The 21574-nt window shown below is 35.6% G+C and overlaps 4 protein-coding genes and 1 long non-coding RNA gene across 5 annotated transcripts; all 5 read right to left on the reverse strand.

The window, feature by feature from the left end:
• Window positions 1-424: 424 nt before the first annotated feature.
• LOC113775310 lies at window positions 425-5097 on the reverse strand. Its single transcript, XM_027320130.1, has 5 exons — window positions 4991-5097; window positions 3690-3774; window positions 1798-1911; window positions 824-925; window positions 425-716 (listed from the first exon to the last, which is right to left on the reverse strand). Exons 1-5 carry the CDS (start codon window positions 5092-5094, stop codon window positions 672-674), a joined length of 450 nt encoding a protein of 149 aa, XP_027175931.1. The 5' UTR covers window positions 5095-5097; the 3' UTR covers window positions 425-671.
• A 2371-nt stretch (window positions 5098-7468) lies between these two features.
• Window positions 7469-8452, reverse strand: LOC113773609. The gene has a single exon (XM_027318241.1). It carries the CDS (start codon window positions 8450-8452, stop codon window positions 7469-7471), a length of 984 nt encoding a protein of 327 aa, XP_027174042.1.
• Window positions 8453-11280: 2828 nt separating this feature from the next.
• LOC113773610 lies at window positions 11281-12243 on the reverse strand. Its single transcript, XM_027318242.1, has one exon. The coding sequence runs from the start codon at window positions 12241-12243 to the stop codon at window positions 11281-11283; it is 963 nt and encodes a 320-aa protein (XP_027174043.1).
• A 3985-nt stretch (window positions 12244-16228) lies between these two features.
• On the reverse strand, window positions 16229-21477 carry LOC113775776. Its single transcript, XM_027320787.1, has 3 exons — window positions 20859-21477; window positions 16781-16817; window positions 16229-16645 (listed from the first exon to the last, which is right to left on the reverse strand). The coding sequence occupies exons 1-3, from the start codon at window positions 21402-21404 to the stop codon at window positions 16230-16232; spliced, it is 999 nt and encodes a 332-aa protein (XP_027176588.1). The 5' UTR covers window positions 21405-21477; the 3' UTR covers window position 16229.
• LOC113775777 lies at window positions 16915-20192 on the reverse strand. The gene is made up of 5 exons (XR_003468933.1): window positions 20107-20192; window positions 19532-19617; window positions 18849-18952; window positions 17590-17720; window positions 16915-17480 (listed from the first exon to the last, which is right to left on the reverse strand). It is a non-coding gene; the product is annotated as an uncharacterized LOC113775777 (long non-coding RNA).
• Window positions 21478-21574: the final 97 nt, after the last annotated feature.

Raw genomic sequence — 21574 nt, forward strand, 5'->3', positions numbered from 1 at the left:
TTTTTACAAAAAAAATTTCTATAGCAGTGGAAGGGTAATTTGGTTAGTTCACGAAACTGTGTGTGTGTCAGCATGACAAATTTAACCTGATTGGCAAAATTGTAAGGACTGAAGAGGTGGATTAGTTCAAAAAAACATTCAAGGAGGCTATATGAGAAAGTGGCATTTTTATTGAGGGAGTTTTGTTGGAATTAACCGTAAGAAATAAGCACACGCACATGTATGTACATATAGGGGTATATGGAGATTAGAAATCCACAGCTCGTAATAATGGGACACTTTTTCTGTACTCTCAAAAGTAGTACAACGGCGAGTTTGATTCGCGTATGCCAACTTGGGATTGTAATACAGAATAGAAGCGATTTTATAGCAAATGGTTTTTAAACAAAAGATAAAAAAAAAAAAAAGAAAAAGAAAGAGGACGGAGAATAAAGTTAGTGAATACATTGCCCTCGTATTTGTTCCTAGGAGACAAATTTGGCATCGAAAAGATAGAGAGCCCTGTAGCAAGTTAGGTACATCTGTAGTACGTGTAATGGCACAACACTTACAAACAAGAACATGTAAAAGAATGAATTAAGTACTACAAACACAACAATCAACTGAATAATTTCTGGGCTTCGCTTACAAGAATTTCTTTGAAAGAATTGCTCAGGTGGACTTGGAATGTTCTATCTTGTGAAAAGGCCAACAAATGCAGCCCAGTATCCGGCCAACTGTTAAAAGGAAATAAACAGAGACAGAGAAAATGTGTTCAGCTTTACGAAATTAAGCCCTCTTTCTGAAACTTTCCCTACGAGCGATGCAGCTGAGAATGAGGTACCTGAGATAGAATTCCATGCCCAGTTTGACCTTCAATGACTAATCCAGCAGTCAGACCAAGCATAGCCCAAGCACCATTGATGGCCTCGATTTCTCGACGTCTCTGTAACATATCACACTAGAACAGATTAGAAATCATCTGTACAATCACGGTAGGAAAGATACAAAACAGGTCCAAGGGTACAAGAAAAGCCTTATCAGAAGAAAGGACAAGGAAACAACAGATCGCAAACTCAAATTAATCTTCTTGGAACATGATGGCGTGTCAGAGTCACAACAAACTCACAGCTCATTGTACATATCTATGCCCGTCCAACGACGACAAATCGCTTGTATATATCTGTACCCCTCCGACAATGACAAATCAGTTTTCACGTTTAACACCCTATGAGGCAGGCATCACCTCAAAAATTTCATTTGGAGGCTGAGCCAGAATAGCCAGCAACAAAAGAACTGGAATTGGTTGAAAAACAGCACATCGGGCAAAATCAAAGCAGATAAAGAAAGAAGGGAGAGAAGTCAAAATGTAAGGAAAACGGAAAAGATTACATTTTGAAGATGGAACAGAGAGGGAGAAAGTTGAGCTTTCATGAAGAGAGGTGCCAGGATGAATTTTGCTTAAGAGAAGAAGCAAAAAAGAAAGTTTTAGCATCAGCTAAATGATTTTTGGAAAATAATTAAAACCAACAATATTAGCTTAATGTTGAATAAAAAAAGGACAATATTTGGGTAAATAACCCTACACGAAAGCATGTATCTTACAAGAAATCAATGACATTTACAGGGTACATTTGAATTAGTCCCAGAGAACATATGTGCCTGCATGCACACCTGTATGTTTGAGATAAAGCTAATAAATCCTGTTTTATGGATGATTTTTACTCAATCAATTGCGAATTGGATGAGAAGAAGCAGACAAGCAAAAGTTCCTCACATAGCAAAATGGAGAGTATGCTAACAAGGGGCTGGACTCACTTTTAGTCGCTCTTTAGCTTTAATCTGTACCATTTGCTTTGCTGCAAGCCGCTTGGCTTCCAACGGGTCAACCATGTTCACCACTTTGCTTGAACTTCTTCTTCCTGGAGGCACCTACAAAATCACCAAAAAAAAAAAAATGGGACCGTAAATAATATGGAATCTTGTGGCTTCAGGATATACATCAACAATGCAATGAAACACTGTGCAAAACAGCAATCTAGATACTCTAGACTTCTAGCTTTGACTATGACCCTGCTACACATTCAGTTTGAGCATTGAATGTTTACTGTCAGAAAAAGATGAACTTTGACATTTTGGTTATGTACTAAATCTAGTAGCAACCTTGAAATTCTCAACCAGTTTACCTGAGATGTTTTCAGGCTTGAAAACGTGATGCTGTAGATCTTGATGTCTAAATTACAGATGTGTGAGTGCCAAAAGTTCATTCATTTATAATATGACACTTCTGTCTTCCCTTTAAAAATTTGAGAATTATGCCAAAAGGATCTCAGGTATGAACCTTTTCTTCTTCCTTTTCATAATTTTTTTTGCCTGCTACAAAACATGCACAGCATTCTGCCAAGTTTAAGAGAGACTACATACAAGCTCTTCTTTTTCTGTGACTCACACTAAAAACAAATGCAGGTGAGTCTGCTTAGTTTCTCCCAGAGTGTTGTTTGCCAACAAAATAGGTATAGTAGGCTGCACAACAATAATTTCTGAAACGTAAGTGCACAAACAAAGGCCAACTGGAAGATACTTTTGGACAAGTAAACCATTAGATGGAGTAGGATGCATCTTATACCAAAGTCCCTACATAAGGAGGCTGAAACTATGAGGATAAAGAAGTGGTCAAGCTCTAAGCAAATGCCTAAGAGATGACAATTCCATATTTGACTTCTATTGAGAGAGAGAGAGAGATGATGCTCATGGATTTTAAACAAGTGGGATATAAAGAAAATATATCATAGCTGTCCATGTCATTCCTTCATCCCCATAATGGTAAATATAGATACAACATAAGATATCTTTCATGGAAGTTCAAAAGGAAATTAATGAATAAGTTCAGACTACATGATAATGTTAGAATGGGTGTGTAGAACAACAGAACAAGTATTATGTTTGCAAGATGGCAAAGGTAATGGTTATAGAAGATGAAATAAGTTACAACTAGCTGGATATTTTGCAATATCTCCCCAAGGAAGACTGTTAGATAAACATTTATTAGTGGCATTGACATGATAGATGTGGATTACAATATTCAAAGCATCAGGGGATAACAAATTTTTGTAACACATTATCTAAAAAAGGACATGGTAACTAACACCAGCTGAAGAGGAAACAGAAGAAAGTTCATGTAAGAGAGACCACATACAATGAAATGGTTTCATTAAATATCTTCCCCCTAAAATTGCATGAACCTAAAAGCCTTCGTCTTCTTTTCCTTTTTTACTTAATATGAGTCCACCGGTCCAATACTTAGTTCTTTTATCTGGCTCCAAGCAACCCCCAGAATCAGTTTCTCATCATTTACAACAGTTAAAGGATCAGTAGAGTTCAACGTTACCACTGTCTTAGCATACTCCATAATAAGTAGCCTAAAATTCACTTTGGTACAACAAATGACCAAAGAGATGCCTAAAATTCACACTGTCTAATCTTTATATCTAGTGCACTTATTCCTGCTATTTTTGCATATTCATGTACCAATAAAACAGCTGAATTTCAAATAAAAATGTGTCTTGGATTACTTGAGCCTCACTCTGAAAACATACCCTTCCAAATATACTCTTTCAATAGGACACCGAGGATATACCCACAAACATTTGTGTGCATATTGAAACCAAACAGATTGACAGGATAATGTGGGAGCCTTAGGTGATGCATACATTAGGGTTCGCCAACACGCGAATTGGTCGAATCTTCCTACTTTGCAAGCTTAGTATTGCATCTTGTCCTCTTCTCAATCCCCATCTAGAAAGAGAGTAAAGAATGAAAGGAGAACAATATCAAATAAAAAACTAAGACATTTCTTCATTTTATAACAACCATTGTTACAGATTCAGAAAGTGTAAATAAGGTCCTAGAAATGTCACAAATTTTCCAAGCAATTTCTTACAGAAAACTACAAAAATCTGAATGGATTCTCAATAAATACAAGACAGCAAGAGATGTCATAAATTTTTTTAACTCATGGTAGTTTCCCACACTCACAGCGGACTTCCATCCTTTTTTCCTAAGAAATATGAAAAAGGAAGGATTTTTCCGATCAAAACAACACAGTTTGGTGCATTATTCTTGGTCTAGTGTGGATAAGACTTTCTTGAGTATCTGCCTACCAAGATTGTCACTAAACTTCAATTAGACCACCAAATAATCAAACCTAAAGTTTTTTTAACACTGCCTGCACTTCTTAGCGTTTAATAAATTGGGTAACAACTTCTCACCTGTGACTTCTAAATTAAAAATAACTTGATCCAAGCAATTCTAACTGACAATTTACCATGTCATACACAGAGTTGCTAGATTAACAATGTTTCTAGCATTGTCGAATAGACTACCAACATCTTCTTGTTTAGAAGAAGTTTCATGAGATTCGGTTAGCTAAAACCAAAAAAAACTCCAATTCATAAGGTCAAGATTGACACCGGCAGACCATCTTAACAGCATATACAACTCATGCTCCAAAAATGAATACATTCTCCGTGTACTTACTTCACACTGTCTCAACTCCAAAACACAAAACTTACCCAGAAAAGACTACAGAAAATTAAAAGCAAGTAATTCACAGGTCAGAAACAATCAAAAGCAGGATAATAGTAAATACAATTTTCCAGACAAATATCCATATGAGCCCTGTCTATTACTCCCTTAACTAAAATCCAAAATCCACAAAGTACGTAGTTAGGAATACGAGTGTTGTATTCAGTTTCTTAGTATCGTTGCGGTAAAGAACAAATTTTTGCACAAGTCAGAACTGATAAAAGATACTAGTTGCTCTTTCTCTGAAGAAATGATAAAAATGGATTCTTGCCTCGAATAAATCGACCCAAAGTGAAAGAGGGATATTCTTAAGGTACCCACTGCAGTGTTTTACTATATCCAAACCGATAATTAATAGAAAGATTCAAAAACTAACCAAAACTTGAAAGAGATGAGGCAGTAGACAAGTGGGATGTCTCAAATATACCTGAAATCAGAGGAAGAACGGATGATATCAATGGGAGCTAAGTGTTGTGGGGCGAGCAAGGAGAGACCCTTGTTCATCACCTGCATTGTCCAGCAACACAGCATCCTTGCCGAACTTTTTCCCTCCGAGGGCTGAAAGTTTATTATGGGACAGCAGGACTAGGTATTTTCTGGATGAGGGCCTCAACAATAGGTAATTTACGGTGGAAATTCCAGAATTCCAGAATAAAAATATTGGTGAGTTAAAACGTGAAATTTTTTTTTGAAAACACCGTCATAATTATTTATTTTTAAATTGGATTGTTACTTCCTTCATTGACACTATATAAGTTATCGAGTGTCTAGATAGATAATACATGTATAATGTTTAAAGGTTAATTCTTACAAATTTAGGGTCCATATTTATTAATAATGTTTCGTGCAATTGGAACAAGCAATTACTGAGACCCCAGTCACATATCTTCTTGCCTAATATTGGGATTCGTCAAAACAAGTTTTTTTTTTTTTCCTCTTACTTATTTTAAAGACACCATCAGATATTATTCAAAGTAAGTGTCCACCACAAGACTTGTGCCAATGGCTAGCACCAAAGGGAAATGGGTAAAATCGGAACCAAGTAATTAATCACTTATTCCACTCAGGAGTCAGGACTAGAGCCTCGAATGATTGAAAATGAAAGAAGGCCTATTTTGAAAACTTGACAATTGAAAGGGGTAATGAATATAGAGACAGAAAATTGCAGGGGGTTAATCATATATAACCAAACTTTGGCTCTAGATTTTGGTGGTAGTTACTGTAGATAATTCTTCAACGGCTGGATCCGTATTGGATTTAGAAGCCTACTATTTTGCTTCACTCGAGTCCTTATTTGCTGAATTCCTTTTCTTTTTTGAGGCCTAATAATAACTCTATTTGGGAGAATGGTCCTATCATAAATTCCAGCCACGTGTGTACTTATCCTCCACTTGAATAGCGACAAGTTTTGACTTTTGTTTTTTTGTTTTTTTTTTTGGTGAAAAGTTTTGACTTTTGTGTTGCAGGGGATATGAACAGCAAAGGAATGAAGACTCTTTGTGAATTCTAGGAAAGTGAAAGTAGTTTCTTTTGTATGTTTTGTCTGGAAATTTTCTATTCAAGTTTCACTACTAAGTTGTGAGTTTATTTAACCCATTAGGTGTGAGGCATACTTGTAATTTGAATAAGGTTTATTATACTTTGAATCGGTTAGGGTTAGAGACTGGGACAACTATTTCAGTGACTATATAAACAAAATAATTTTTAGATCTAAATAAGGTTAATTTAAAATTTTTTTAAATCTTTTTCGAATGCTATGGTAAATCTTTTAATTTTTAATAAGATAGAAGTAAATATTTTATTTCTCTAAAGGTGATTATAACCATGATGAAAATCTGGGCAATTTTTTGAGGGCCATTCTAAAAGAAAAGGAAAGATTCAAAAAAAAAAAAAAATTTAGAGAGTGCAATTGTAAAGAAAAAAAAACAATTAAAATCTTGTACTAGTCAAGTTCACATTTTTCAGAAGTTGAATTGCCCACCCTCATTGTAACATAACGGGCTTTGCCCCTTGTCGGTGATCATTGCTAAATACCTGACTTTTTTTTTTTGGAATAAAATATCATAATTTTATTAAAATATGTACTAATGACAAAATACATCATCAAACATACATAGATATCGAAAAAAGAGATCTAAAGGATATATACTACAGATCTGAAAAATAGATAAAGATTACGGAATAAATCTCTAAAAAGGACTTCAAAATATAAGATAATAATTATAATCCAACGTGCATGTCTTCAATCGTTAAATTTGTTAATTAACTATTTCAAATCTGGATATTATCGTGAATAGATCCAAGAAATTTCATATTTGATAATTAAAATCTGAAAAAACTCAAAATCTAATAAAAAAAATGGAAAAAATCTACCTAAATCATGTCTTTACAAGAATCTTCTTGCAACCTCCTCAAAGAGTTGCGCCACACAAATTGAGAAAACGTCTTTCTTGTTAGAAAGCTGAACGTCAATCGGTTGCCTTTGTAAGTCTTGCTTTTCAGTCGACTGTCTAAACACCCAATTTGGTGATTTAAAATGAAAATAATGGGATGAAATGAGTTTAGACGTCATAAGCAAATCATTAGCAAATTAAAGATTCCCATATCAAGTTCCAATTCACTAGCAATTCTCGGGAATTCTAGAATGCTGAATCAAATCCCCATGAACTAATTGATCAAAAAAGTAGAGTGTTGTTATAAGTACTTGAAGATTGCAAGCTAGACATTTGTAAGACAGATTAGATTCTAGCTGCTTTTTCTTTTTGTGTGTAGGCGTTAGTTGTTTTCTGGCCTCCAATTAACTGCTTTTTGGTTAATCATGATAGCTGAGAATATTGAATTTCTCATACAAAATGGCCTGCAATCAGTATTACATATGATACAAGAAGTCGCTCCAATTTTCTATCTAAAATTCTGCATCAGCAATGGTAGGAGCATATAGCCTTGCATTCTCCACCTTTGCATAGCTCCTTCTGCATTCATGGTAAAATAATGTGTAGACCACAAAATAAAAATGTATCATCAGGCAATATGACCAAATTCTTGGAACACTAATGGCCAAACCAACCAAATTGGCATAAGCTTCCAGGAAAGAAAATTTCTGATGCATTGCACCCGAAGCAAGCACCAGAAGCATCATTAAAACAAATCCCTGCAACTTTTTGACTTTCCTGAGCTCAGAATTGGCAACATGGATAGCCTTCAGGCCAGACAAGTTTTCCTCCATCACAGAAACCACAAGGCTTAGCATCCAGAGAGCACAGATACGAACACAACACACCACACCTAAAACCACCAGTATCCAATACATGGTAGTGAAAAGAGGACCTTCAGTCATGACTCCAATTAATCCAAACATGACTAGTAAGAGGATTGCGCTTGCCAAGCTGATCAGAATCATCCAAATGCTTGTTTTCAGAGGCCTTTTCCAGCTTCCTAGTCCCGTGACTCTGGACAGCATTTCTTTTACGCTCAATGCTTTTGCATCATTATTAGTACAGGCTTCGTACGTAGAATGTACAGAAGCTGCTACTGAAAACATGAAAACAACACACAAGAAAGACAATGTTGCAAATTTGTAATTGAGAAGAAAACGAACATCTCTTACAATAGCTATGTATATGGTCGGATCAGCTTCAGTGATTCGGACTTTTGTGGGCACAAGTAGGAAATTGGCTACTAAATCTCTTAAAACAGGTCGCAATACTAGATGATCAGCCAATCCCACCAGGGAATATAGGGAAAACATGACGAATGTGATAAAAAATGCAAGCCTCCCATTTGCATTGATGGTGATCTTCAAGGCATTCCTCAGAATTAGAGAAATGGATAAGCAAGATTTTTGTACTTTCTTGATGGTATGGGCTACTATCTCTAGTTGTTCGTCCATCTGGTTATTTTTCTGGGAGTGTGTATGAATACTCTATGCATTTGACGTGTTAATGCTAAAGCTTTTATAGAGGAGGTCCCAAGGGGTTGCGGTCTTTTCAGACCTTCTCAAGTCGATGCTTTTTAGCCTATTGGGTCCTTCTCAAGTCAATGCTCTAAAGTCTACAAGTCGATGCTTTTTTAGCCCATTGGGCTTGCTTCTTATTACTTTCCTGGAAGTTGATGTGCTACACTTCTTTCGTCCAGTCAACCATTTCTAGATCTTAACCCAGCGCAGTAATTTTCTTTTTATTAGTGTAACTTTTATTACAAATCAGAAAGAGCATAAAAAGCCCAAATACTAGTGGAAGATTTCAGATAGAAAAAAATCACAAGCTAAGCTTAATTCTCAATTTCTTCTATTCATATTTACCTTCCTCCACATAATGGCAACAGCTCGAACATCCAAAATAATCTTTGCAAAAACCCAGTGCATTAACAAGATTAATTTGAAAAATACAAAATAAAAAAATGTTTTGTCACATGTATATCATTAAAAAAAAAAAGTATTCTTAGAAGGTAACTTTAAATACAAGGGTTGACATTTTTCTTATGTAATGCTCGCACACTGGTTTTGAAATGCTATCCAATGGGAATTCTCTATGTACTTTCCAAATAATGAAATTTATTATAGTATTCAGAAACTCACATGAACAATAACATTGAAATGCTTTTCTTAAAAAAAAAAAAAGAATATGTGGATTTAATTCGGGCACAATTTTTTTTTTTCCTTTTTTGGTCACTAATAATGCATATAAAGTCACTTAATTCTTACGCAGCATCTAAAAGTTTACAGAGTGTCACCGAGCATTCATGTGAGATTAAGGGAATGTGACCAGGTCTCATAACTTGGTAGTGGTTCAAACAAGACAGGTAAGCAAGAATTATAACATTTAATTTGTTCGTTTACTCTAATTTACTATATATAAGATATTCCCAAATAAAATAAATTAAAATTACTATTAGACATTATGGTTTGACCATTCATACCAGAAGATGAAGGGGAATATTCAACAGTTTTCTTAACTTATTGTGCGTGTTATGCAAGAACTCCAATAGTCAAATTATAATAGGTGACTGAAATTACCGTAACCAATATAAAAAAAAAAGTCTCTACGTTGTTTGGAATTCCAACATAGTCCAATTCCAATAAACTTTTTTCAAAAAATAAAAAATAGAAAAAGAAACTTTCCATTCATGCAGGTCAATGTTTCTTACGAGTAACTTAAAAGAAGGGTGCACAAAAGAAAGAAGAGAGAATGTGCACTCGGAACTTTCCCTATTATTGTATGCATTGCATGAGGAGATGGGCAACTGAGTGGGGCAGCTTCTAGATGTTTGCCAATAAAATGTCTTCTTCACTGTCAGAAGTCAGAACTAAAGTATTCTGCAACAGTTTAGGTAAAGGACGTTAATTCTTTGCCTTCGGTCAAGTAGTGATGGTGATGACAATTATTGGATGCATCGTACTATCACAAAGGATGAAAGATGAGAACTGCTCACAACGCGGTTCATGGCAAACTTTGAGTGGTTTTTGAGCAACCAGAGTGGACCATCTCTGAGTAAATTTTGGAAGCAGTAAATAATTGAGAAATATTAAATTACTAACAAAGAAAAAAAGAATAACCCGTTTCCTCAGACTTTCTTTTTCGATTCCTAAACTCTAATTAGTTCCTTGGAAAAGATGTTTGTTAATTAGTTAAGCTTCTGCAGTTTCAAGGACAGAAAATTGTTAATTCAGCCCTCAACTTGTGGAAATCCATTTGCGTTGCATTTTTTAATAAAATTTTTTATTATTAGCATTTGTCCGATGAGATTTATATGAGATAAAAGACGAAAAAAAAAGTAATTAGAAAACGTATACAAGAAAGAATACAAAAGTGATTGTAAATGACGATCAAATAATCTTTTTTCCCTATCCTCTTCATTTGTTAGTATTTGTAGCAAGTAAAACTTTGGGAAGTAAAAAAAATAATAATAATAATAATAAAGCTTAGGAAAGTGTAAGACATTTTTTATATTTTGTTTCTTTTGTGTGTTTGCTTAAAAAGTTAGAATTTATTCTTATTGATCTTCGTGCATCTTTCTTTCGTCCTACAAAATTTGAAAGATTTCGAAATAAGAGTTTTCACTAAGGATTGCTAGCTTCCTATGTCCTCTAAATTTATTCTTGTTAATCTCATACTACATAGGAAAGTAACTTTTACCCTTTTATTACCTCACATCTTTCTTGGCCTTCACCTTTCCAAATAACTTTCCTTCTTCTATTAAAACGTAGCCTTCATTCAAACACAAGTTGATGAACGATTGCACATCTCACAAGGAAAATTGCAGCATGACTGAATAAGGAAAATTGCGGTATAAGCACAGTTAATATTACGTTATTAGGAATCGTACAAATGCTCTATGAACTTGACACAAAATGAAATATCCATGAGTAACTAAGATTAAGTAACTGAAAAAAAGAAAACCAAGATGAAGTATTTGACCGTGTGTGGCTAGGTGGTGGTTGTTTTAGTAGACTTGCATTTCCCTTAGGACTAGATTAGAAATGTTTGCAAGATTCTCGTGTCCTTGGTTTCTCATGGAAAGTATATTATTCGTAATTCTTCCGAAAATTGTAAGCTTGTCTACTGAGACAGAGATCGAAACAACAAATACCAGGCACGAAGCAATACACAAATACAGCCCTCTTTTGCTGGTAACATTACACAACGGCTGAGCCATTATTCATACAAAAGGTTTGGTACATCGACAAGACAAGAAGTAGATCTGGCTGCAAATTTCACACTAAAATTCTGCAATTGCAGAGATAGGAGTATACAGAGCTGCGTTCTCCTCCGCCTGCTGCTTCTGCTTCAATTCATGGTAAAACAGGGTATACACCGCAAAAACAAACAGTTTCATCAGGCAATATGGCCAAATCTTCAGAGTACTGATTGCCCCACCAACGAATGCTACTTTCTCAGCCATGGCGAGAGATGCCAAGCAAGCAAAGGTCATATGGATCGCTGCACTGATTAATATCAAAAGCACCATTAGACCAAAACCCTTCAGCTTTTTGCCCTTCATCAGCTCATTGGCTTGGTAGATCGCCTTCAATCCGGAGAAGTTTTCTTCCAGCACGGAAACCACAAGGCTGAGCATCCACAGAGAAAAGACTCCGACATAATAGAGAGCAGCAAAAACCAGCACTGCCAAACTCAGATAATTTGAAACAGAACCTTCAGTCATGACTCCAACAACTCCGACTGTAAAGAACAACAGTGCTGCACTTGCCAAGCTGATGATAACCATCCAAATACTCGTCTTCAAAGGCCTTCTGATTTTTCCCCTCAGACCACACAACATATCTTTTAGGCCCAACTGTTTCGCAGTATGGGCTTCATATGTTGAATGAACAGAAGCTGCAACTGAAAACATCAGAACAACGCACAAGAAAGCCCATTCCACGAATTTGAAAGCGAGGATAAATCGAAGATCTTTGAGAAATGGTTTGTATAAGGCCAGATCAGAATCCGTGAATGAACCATTTTTGGGCAGGAGCTTGGAGTTGGCCACAAAGCTCGATAATACAGGATCTAAAACAAGATGATCGGCAAATTTCATCAGGGAATAGTAGGAAAACATGATGAAGGTGATAAAAAGCACGAGACTCCCATTTTTTATGGTGATTTTGAAGGCTTCCTTTAGCAAAGAAGGCTGGTATTCTCTCTTGATGTAGAGCACTACTGTATTCAACTTTTTCTCCATCGGTATTCCTTGGGAGAGTTATGGGGATATCAGATGTGTGAAGCTTTTTTATAGAGGGATAATATGATTTTAAAGGATTCAATGTGTGACTATGGTAAAGCCTTCTTAACTAAGGTAAGCCTTTTCTGATCATAAACAAAGATAAGCCTTCTCAGGTATCAGTTACCATAGTTAAAGACTTTGTTCCCATCTAGTATTTCTTGGAGAAAAAGCTCAGGTCAACGCTGGAATTTCCAGGAGATTTGTCCCACATTAATTTCATGGAAATTGATATGTTTGTCTTTTTTTGGTCCACACGGCAGCGGTTTGCCAAAGGCTGTCCGTTTCAGATTACATAATTAAACAACCTCTTATTTGGAGGCAACTTGACTGGCTGGTAACTTGGCTTACATTTTTCTTTGAACGGAGCTTTCTAGATAATAAACTAAAAGAAATTGAAAATACAGTAATTAATATGATAATGACCAAGTCACAGATGATATGATACGCACAAATGACAAAACAGATCTGGGGACGGTTAATCCAAAGATGATTTTCGCGAGTAGACTTGACTCAAGGCCGTGTGTGCAATAACATGTTGAGAATCCTTTTAGGAATCATTTTGAGCAAATGAGTTAGTTTTACGTGTGCGCTTTTGATTGGATATATGTTTGAATTACACATGAGCACGAATAAAATAAAATAAAAAATAATAATAAGCATAGTCAAGAAGACAATTAACATCAAATTCATTGTTGAAAGTCACATAATATTACGATATTGAGTGCTCAAAGCTCGGTAAATTGCTTTTGTTATCGACATATTCACAATTTGAAGATTAGTTGTTTGCACAGAAAAATCTAATAATTGACGGATTCAACGGTATGTTTAGTAACAGTCAAATGCAATTTCTTCTATTCATCTCTTTCTAGAGACGTTCGAATTCTCTGGTCCAATAGATCTGTAAACCTAATCCATATAGACAACGTACACCGCCCTCAACACGGTAAAGTGGCCATTCGAACGAAGGACAGTCTTCTGGTGCCTTGGTAGCATCACTGTTTGAAGATGCAAGATTGCTGAAATAGTAAGAATTTATGGAAGTTCGGCAAGATTATTTGTTTGGATATCACATTATTTGCAAAAAAGTTACTTGTTTACCTCACAAACACGTTTTTCAATCAATTTTTTTTTCTTCTCAATTAACTTCATACATCACACCATAATAAATGATAGGAGAGATTATAAGTTATTAAACCCAACCCGACAAGAAATTCGGCAAAAGGATTGAGTCAATGGATCACTGGTTGAACCGGTGATCATTAATTTAATATTTATAAATATAAATAGCAATTTTAATATACATAAAATATACAATAAAGTGCTTTTAGATACTAATAATTGTACTTAGAAAGATATATAATGAATATATAGAAATTATTAGAAGATTTAATTTCATTTTATCGTACTTTTACATAAATAAACAATATAGTCAAGTATAAAACAAAATTATATCACTTGTTTTAAAAAATATAGCATTAGTTTTTCATTATTTTACTTTTAGTTTAAAAACAAAGTAATTTTCTAGAACTCAAATATTGTCAGTCTAAAATTAAAAGGATTAATTGTAAAATAAAAAAGTAAACAAGTTTATTAAAAAAATATTTAATTATCAAATAAAAATTAAGCAAGTGGTAAAGTTTTATGCACATTTAAATGAAGATCCAATTTATGAATCTTATTAAAAGTGTGTGTGTGTGTATATATAAATATAGTTTACAATTGTAAAAAAACTAAATGAATAAACTGCATAAATTGAAAAATTGGATGGATTTTCAGTTGAGCCATTGGGTCAAATGGGTTTATTCGCGTTTGATCAGGTCAATTCTTTGTCCGGTCAAATTAGAGACTCCGTTTGATCTTATACCTGGGTCATCGGACTAACCGGATCAATTGCCCGTTCGAGTTAGGTTTAATAACTACGATTAGAATTTAAGATCTTTAATTTATGAAATCTCAACCTCAACATTAGACTAAAGTCGCCTTGGCCTTATGACAAGATTATGCGTTGAAACTTTTACAAATTATTTTGCTCCATAATTTAAGGTTAAATTCTATTTTGGACTCTTTGTTTTGAAGAAATATTTTTGCCTCGTATTTTCTTGGGTACAGGGTTGGTGATTTTGGTTGCAAAGAATGAGTTCCGAAGATATTATACAAATTCTGCGTATTTTTTAAGAGTCCTCCTTGCCCACATATTTTTACGCGTGACATGTATGGTTACAATCACCTGATTAAGACGTTGGATTAGCGGCATTGACATTTTGAACCAGTAGTGAATGCAGCAGCATTTGTCGTGATGACAGAAAATAGGATCATGCAGCCTGTCGGGAGAGGGAAAGTTTGACCTGATCAAATAGAATTAGTATAAATATCGCACAAGTCACGATATGCACCTTGCACCGGCTTTTTGCAGTTTAACTGACGAATCAATCAACAAACAAATACTAACCACCAGGCCACCGGTAAGCCATTTAGGACTTGACAGGTTGGAGACAAAGGGTTCAAATAAATAATAATAATAAAAAGATAAATTACTTTTTACTCTTCTGTAATATGATACTTTACTACATATCTCTTGTGAATTAAAAATTTATATATAATCTTTTCATGATTTGAGTTAATATGTTACTATTAGTTTTTCCGTTAAAACTATCGCAATTAGTAAAAAGTCAAAATCAAACTACTACATTTACAAATATATCCTTTTATTAACTCTTTTTTTCTCTCCAAACATAAAAAAGAAGAAATTGAAATAAAAAATAGCTAAATAAGAACTAGAAAATACCATTAAAGTTTTGGTTTAAAAACCTATAATGATATATGTAGACAAAAAATATTTGGAGTTTTTTGTTTCTTATTTATTTGTTTTATATTTCTCTTCCATTTTTTTATTTTTTATTTCCCTTTCATCTCTTTTGTATTTGGTGAAAATTAAGATTTTCTAAACCAAAGTATAAGTTTTCAAAATCATCTCTTCTCTTCTCTTCCAAGAGAGAGAGAGAGAGAGAGAGAGAGAGAGAGAATTTGTTTTCAAATATTAAAAGTGTGAATTTGTCAAGTTTATTAGTTTGACTTGACTTTGTACTTTTGACCACTAGTTTTAATGGAAAAACTAATAACGATACTTTAATCCAAATTATGAGCGGGTTATATATACTCCCTCCCTTTTTTTATAACTGACGTTTAAGGTTTTGCACACCAATTAAGAAAAGTTTTTCATTGCTTAAATCTGTACACTACTTTCCTTTTGTACCCTCATTAATTATCCAATTCACCCATGTTTTCTCTCACTAGAGTACTAAATGGTGCTATTTTACTAGGCCAAAAGCAATGCAAACTAACTCCCACGAAAATTGGAGTAGTAATTAAGAACCCTGTATTGGAAAAGAGAGATAAAATGGTAAAATTGTGAAAAAATAATTAATACTGTATGGGGATAATAAAACGACAGATAAAAGTACACTAGAGCAAATTTCTTAAACGTCAGTTATAAAAAAAGGGAGGGAGTAGGTTTTTAAACCATAGAAGGGTTATGTGATAAAGTATCAGATCACAGGAGGGTAAAAGGTAATTTGCCCTAAAAAAAAGGCAAAAGATGAAGAAGAAAAAAACAAGAATTAAGAAAGGGGAGAAACATATTATTGGTAAATTGGCTGCAAGATCCAAATGCGTTGCTTTCACTTAGTCATGATTGTCAATCTGTCAATATTTTTTAATCTTTAAAAAACAAAAAGATTTCTCTGAGTTACTAATGCTCAAAGGACAATAAAATGAAAAGGCAAAAAGTAATGTTTAACGTTTGGAGAAAGGCAAGTTTATATGTTGCAGTGGAGATTGAACAAACTAGTAATTTGAAAGCACTAAGCAATACCGTACAGTGATTCCAGAAATGGATAAGAACTACAAATTCATTGTTCATCCAAAATGTTGCTGTAAATTTCCCACTAAAATTGGTCAATAGCAGAGACTGGAGCATACAGATTCTCCTCCACTGGCTGCCTCTTTTTGCATTCATGGTAGAACAGGGTGAACACCACAAATAAAGACAACTTCATCAGGCAAAATGAGCAAATCTTTGCAATTTTCATTGTCAATCCAACCAATTTCACTTGGTTAGCGGGCAAGATAAAGAAGGTCAGATAGATTGCACCACTTGCAAACATCAAGAGCGTCATCAGAACACAACCCTGCAATCTTTTACCTTTCATGAGCTCGCTGGCTTTGTCTATTGCCTTTAGTCCAGACAAATTCTCTTCCATCACAGAAGCCACAAGGCTCAGCATCCACAAAGCAGAGATATAAATACAGTAGCACACACCAAAAATTAGCAGTGTCCAGTCAAGAACAGTCAGGAGAGGACCTTCAGTCATCACTCCAGACAAATTCTCTTCCATCACAGAAGCCACAAGGCTCAGCATCCACAAAGCAGAGATATAAATACAGTAGCACACACCAAAAATTAGCAGTGTCCAGTCAAGAACAGTCAGGAGAGGACCTTCAGTCATCACTCCTGTTACTCCAATTAATATGAACTAGGAGGCATGAACCGCGCCCTGCGCGGTGATAATTTATTATGGATGCCCATAAAACATATGTAGCATGTATATAATTTTGAAAATAAAAAGGACATTGACTTTATTAGATGTAATAAGTTGGAATAACAAAAGTAACAGCTAGGACAGAAGGAATGTTTGTTGCTTAAAACTCCAAAGGCTAAAGAACTATACAAAGATCTAGGCTTTAGAAACGCAGAAACAAAACAAAGTTTAGTAATTGTCCAGTGAATGAATCGTCTAAGTAACAAACATGTGGTCTATAGTTTACATATCACTATTCCAAATACTACTGCTGCCTAAGAACTCAGCCCAAGAAGAAAGGCTCTGAGCTGGCAGCATAACAAAGCATCCCAAAGAAAATTTTTTAAAAAGAACAGAACCACTAAATGCTATTAGTATCAATAGCATATAAGCCTCAAAACTAATACCGACGCCACTACAAGCTCAAAGAAGTTCACGAGCTGACAAGATAGCACAAGAAATAAGCATCCAAAAACAACCTCTCTAAACTGGGTAGCAAGCAACAACAGTGTATTTAGTGCACGTCACTTTGTTGAACACATCGGATGAACGCTTAAAATAGCATAGGAGCCTGGTCAGTTCAATTCGACAAGCCACACGATGGTACAACTTAAAGGTCTGCAAAAAGGTTGAATCGAAATAAAGTGGCAATTCAAGAATCCATGTACAGAAATCAGACCATTAAAATTGCATAAAAGAAAGTTCATTAATGACAAATCCAAATGACCTGGCTACATAGTTGAACAATCTCCAAGTTCAGGTATCTATGCATGAGAATAGAGCAACACATAACCTCATTGTAAGCAGCCTCAAACATGTCAAGCGCGCTAACACCAATCAGCTTCTCAGCTTCGACACCTAATGCAATAACATTTACACACCCAGTATCATCATGAAAAGTGAGCCGGATCCATGCTCTATAACAAAAATAACATTAACCACCAAAAAAAAGGAAATCAAGGAATACATAGGGTTTTTAAAAACTAATAACTAATAACAAATCCACGGTGCACCTAGGGAAATCAAACATTCCCTGACCTCAACCAAGGTATACAAATAGTCTTATATGTTGACAAGACACCCTCAATTGATTTTAGTTTTCTCACGTGGCACGATACCGTTAGGGTAAAAGATTGGAGGTACAAACAAAAGTGACACGAAAAATCAACATAATTTCTTTTCACAAAAAATCAAGATGCAGAGGGGAATGCAATATTGGCCATACATCTTTAACAAGAGCTCTGTGTTATTATAGCAATCAAACTTCCAGATAAGAGTTTTGGAGCCACGAAAACAGGCAATTTCGCATTTCAGACACATGCAAACATTTAATTCTTGTTTATCAATGAAGGAACATTATTACAGTTGCAATGTACATTTTTTGTGTGCTAAAATGTCTAGAATTAAAAAATTTCATCCTCCATTTGCAAAGCCTTCTATTGCATGATACAGTTCCTGCCAAAATCCAGATGCAGCAGTGATTTGATACTACAAACAACTTAACTAAGAGAAACAGCTCCTTAGCAGTATCAAGAACAACTGAACATTTAGTATTCATGCCAGACTGCAGATTTACCAAAATGATCTCATAGCATTATACCTGATCAATATTGAACAAGCTAAACGTTTAAAAAAGTTTCCTCGTCTAATGTAGCTCAGGACATAGAAAACAATGCATGCAATAAATCTTATAGAATAATCAGTGGGTAGAAGCAACCTTTTTTGTAGACAAATCCTTTTTTTTTTTTTGCACCGGCTTCTTCACAGTCGACCCAAACACTTCATACTTAATAAAAAGGAAAATGTTTAACAATCAAAAGCTGTCCCATTCCATTTCCAGTAGCAAAAAAAATAAAAATAATTGTCTAGTTTATGGAGTAAATCTTGCACCTGAGTACATGAACTATTAACCCAATGCAGGAAAGGTCAACTGCACATTAATTAAAGTACTGCAATTCAAATAGAACTAACATGAAACGGGGATACCTCTAATCAAATGCATAGGGATCATCTGCATAAGGATTCAGAGATCCTTCTGAAAACAGATCACCTATATTAGATGAATTTGTATGAACTTGTCCCTTTGTTCCCTATCATGAAATTCCAATCACAAATGTCAGTACACATAACATAAAATTATATGTGACCGTAATCACAAGGCATCTTGCAGTGTACAGAGACAAACTTCATCACATACAGTTAAATTTCTCCTTGTTTCTACTTTACCTTGCTCAGGTTAACCAATTGCTCTGTTTCATTGCATTAATCTATTAGTAATCACAACTTAATCCTAAATGATATGAATAAGAGTAACACCATTTCAAGGTAAGAGAATTTCGTGACCACGATTATTGTCTGTCTAGTACACCCCATTCATCAAAAATAGGCAAAAATCATACTTCTTGTTGGGTGAGACATGACTGACACTCCACAAAAGATCAAAAGCTAAAACAACCAGCATGATGACACTGAGAAGGAAAATTTATCCTAGTTCATCGTTTAATTACCTTAGTAACAGGTCTAGGTGTAACAGCTTTTGGTGTCTCTAGTTTTTTATGTCTACTTGGGTCCTGTAGTAATAGGGACAATTACACATAACCAAGAAATATACACATAAAGAATCGTTCCCCTACGACAATGCATACTGATCAGAAATCAAAATTACATACCGCAAACATTACAGTACTTTTGGTTTTCCTTTTTTTGTAATTGTTCTTCCATTTGCTGTTTCGACTTCATATTCATGATGAGTGACCTGCTTAAGCAAGGAAAGGAGGTTAGACAAACGGGCACAAAGAGTTGGGCTGAATTTTCTACGAACACAGAGAGCTGATCAATGATATTCAGAAGCATGAACTTAATTTTCCATGTCTTTCTTGAGATATAGATTAAATTGACAAAAAAAGAAAAAAAGGGAGAGCGAGGCATAGGAAAACTGATACGGGTCATGGATTTCTCTTTCATTGTAAAAATATAGACTGGCAGGCTTTCCTTTTTTTTTTTTTATTAGTGCTCACTTGGTTGGGTTGGTTATAAGAATCGGACCTTTTCTTGGTCAGTGAAGGTGAGTTTGTCGGAAGCGTCGGAAAGGGAGGCATCGAGGGACTGAAGCTGGGACTGAAGGTCGGCGATGATGGCGTCAAAACATACGAATTTCAGGCAAAAAAAAAAAAAGAAGAAAGAAGGAAACTTGTAGCAAGGACTGAAGCTGACTGGACAGGAAGAAGAGACGAAGAAAGCTTACAACGAAGGAAGAGGAAGAGATCCAAACGAATGGAAGAAGATCCGGACAGCTGCAACCAACAGCGAAGATGGCACCTCCTTGGGCGGAAAGAAGACAGTGGCTGAGCAAAAAAACAGAAAGCTGCATGTCACCGGACAAGGGAAAAAAATAGGAACGCCAGGGGAAAAAAATGAACAGAGGAAACTTGAAGAAAGGATCGGACCTCACTGGAAAGGAAAATAAAAGAAAAAGAAGAGAGCTTACAACAAAAGAGAAGGAGAGGCAAACGAACGGCACAAGATCTGTACCGATGCAGCCGACAGCGAAGGTGGCAGCTCCTTGGGCGGTAAGAAGGCTATGGGCTTGGGAGAACCAAATACCAGAGCTCAACAAAATGTTGCAGCAGGCTCCAGAGCATGCGGGTAAGTGGCAGAGCAATTGGGCGGTAAGAAGGCTATGGGCTTGGGAGAACCAAATACCAGAGCTCAACAAAATGTTGCAGCAGGCTCCAGAGCATGCGGGTAAGTGGCAGAGCAACATTGTGGGGAGAAGTAAATGCAGTTGGAGAGAGAAGGGAGCGGGAAGAAAGCAAATGCAGCAGACGCACAGAAAGAAGGACGGACGGGCACATGGGACACTGGCAGGCGAAGCCAGATGGGAAGCTGACGCGCAATGCGCGAACAACATGATGTTTCCAATACACATGCCGGGCACGTGAGAGGACGACGAAAGTTTTGGCTGAATGCTGGTGGGACGTTATCTACTTATGTTGATAAGAGGGCTGCACTTGCCAAGATTATTAGAATCATCAGAAGGATTGTGATCCAAGGCCTTTTGAACCTTCCCCTAGTCCCCAATAACATGTCTTTCAAGCTTGAAACTTTTGCAGTATAAGCTTCATATGTTGAGTGAACAGAAGCTGCAAGCGAAAAGGTCAACAAGAGGCTCGAGAAGAACAATGCAACCAGTTCATAAGTGAAAAAATATCGAACATGTTTGATAATGCCTTTGTATAAGATCGGATCAGCTTTGCTAATTCTTACATCTGTGGGTACAAGCTTGGATTTGGCCACCATATCTGTTAATACAGGCGCCAGAAGTATATTATCAGCAAATCCCAACAGGGAGTAATAGGAGAACATGACAAATGTGATGAACAGAGCAAGCCTCCCATTTTTAATGGTAATCTTGAAGGAATCCCTCAAAATTCCTAGGATGCCCGAGGAAGGTTGCACTTCTCTCTTGATAAAGGAGGCTAGAGTTTTTAGGTTCTCCATATCTGATTTTTCATGGGAATGCCTTGGTGACATGTAAAGCATTTATAGTCGTACTCTTTGGTTTGTGTTTTGTAATGTTTGTCTCCGAGTAGGCGTTTGATCATTTCCAAGAGAAATTCTGTCTGTCTTACTGATAATTCGAAGCAGCAAAATATCAGATTAATGGTAAAAATTGATTTAAAAATTTTACGTGTTAGTTTGATGGGTTATCC

The sequence above is a fragment of the Coffea eugenioides genome, chromosome 6, assembly GCF_003713205.1.
Source record: "Coffea eugenioides isolate CCC68of chromosome 6, Ceug_1.0, whole genome shotgun sequence".
Classification (NCBI taxonomy): Eukaryota; Viridiplantae; Streptophyta; class Magnoliopsida; order Gentianales; family Rubiaceae; genus Coffea; species Coffea eugenioides.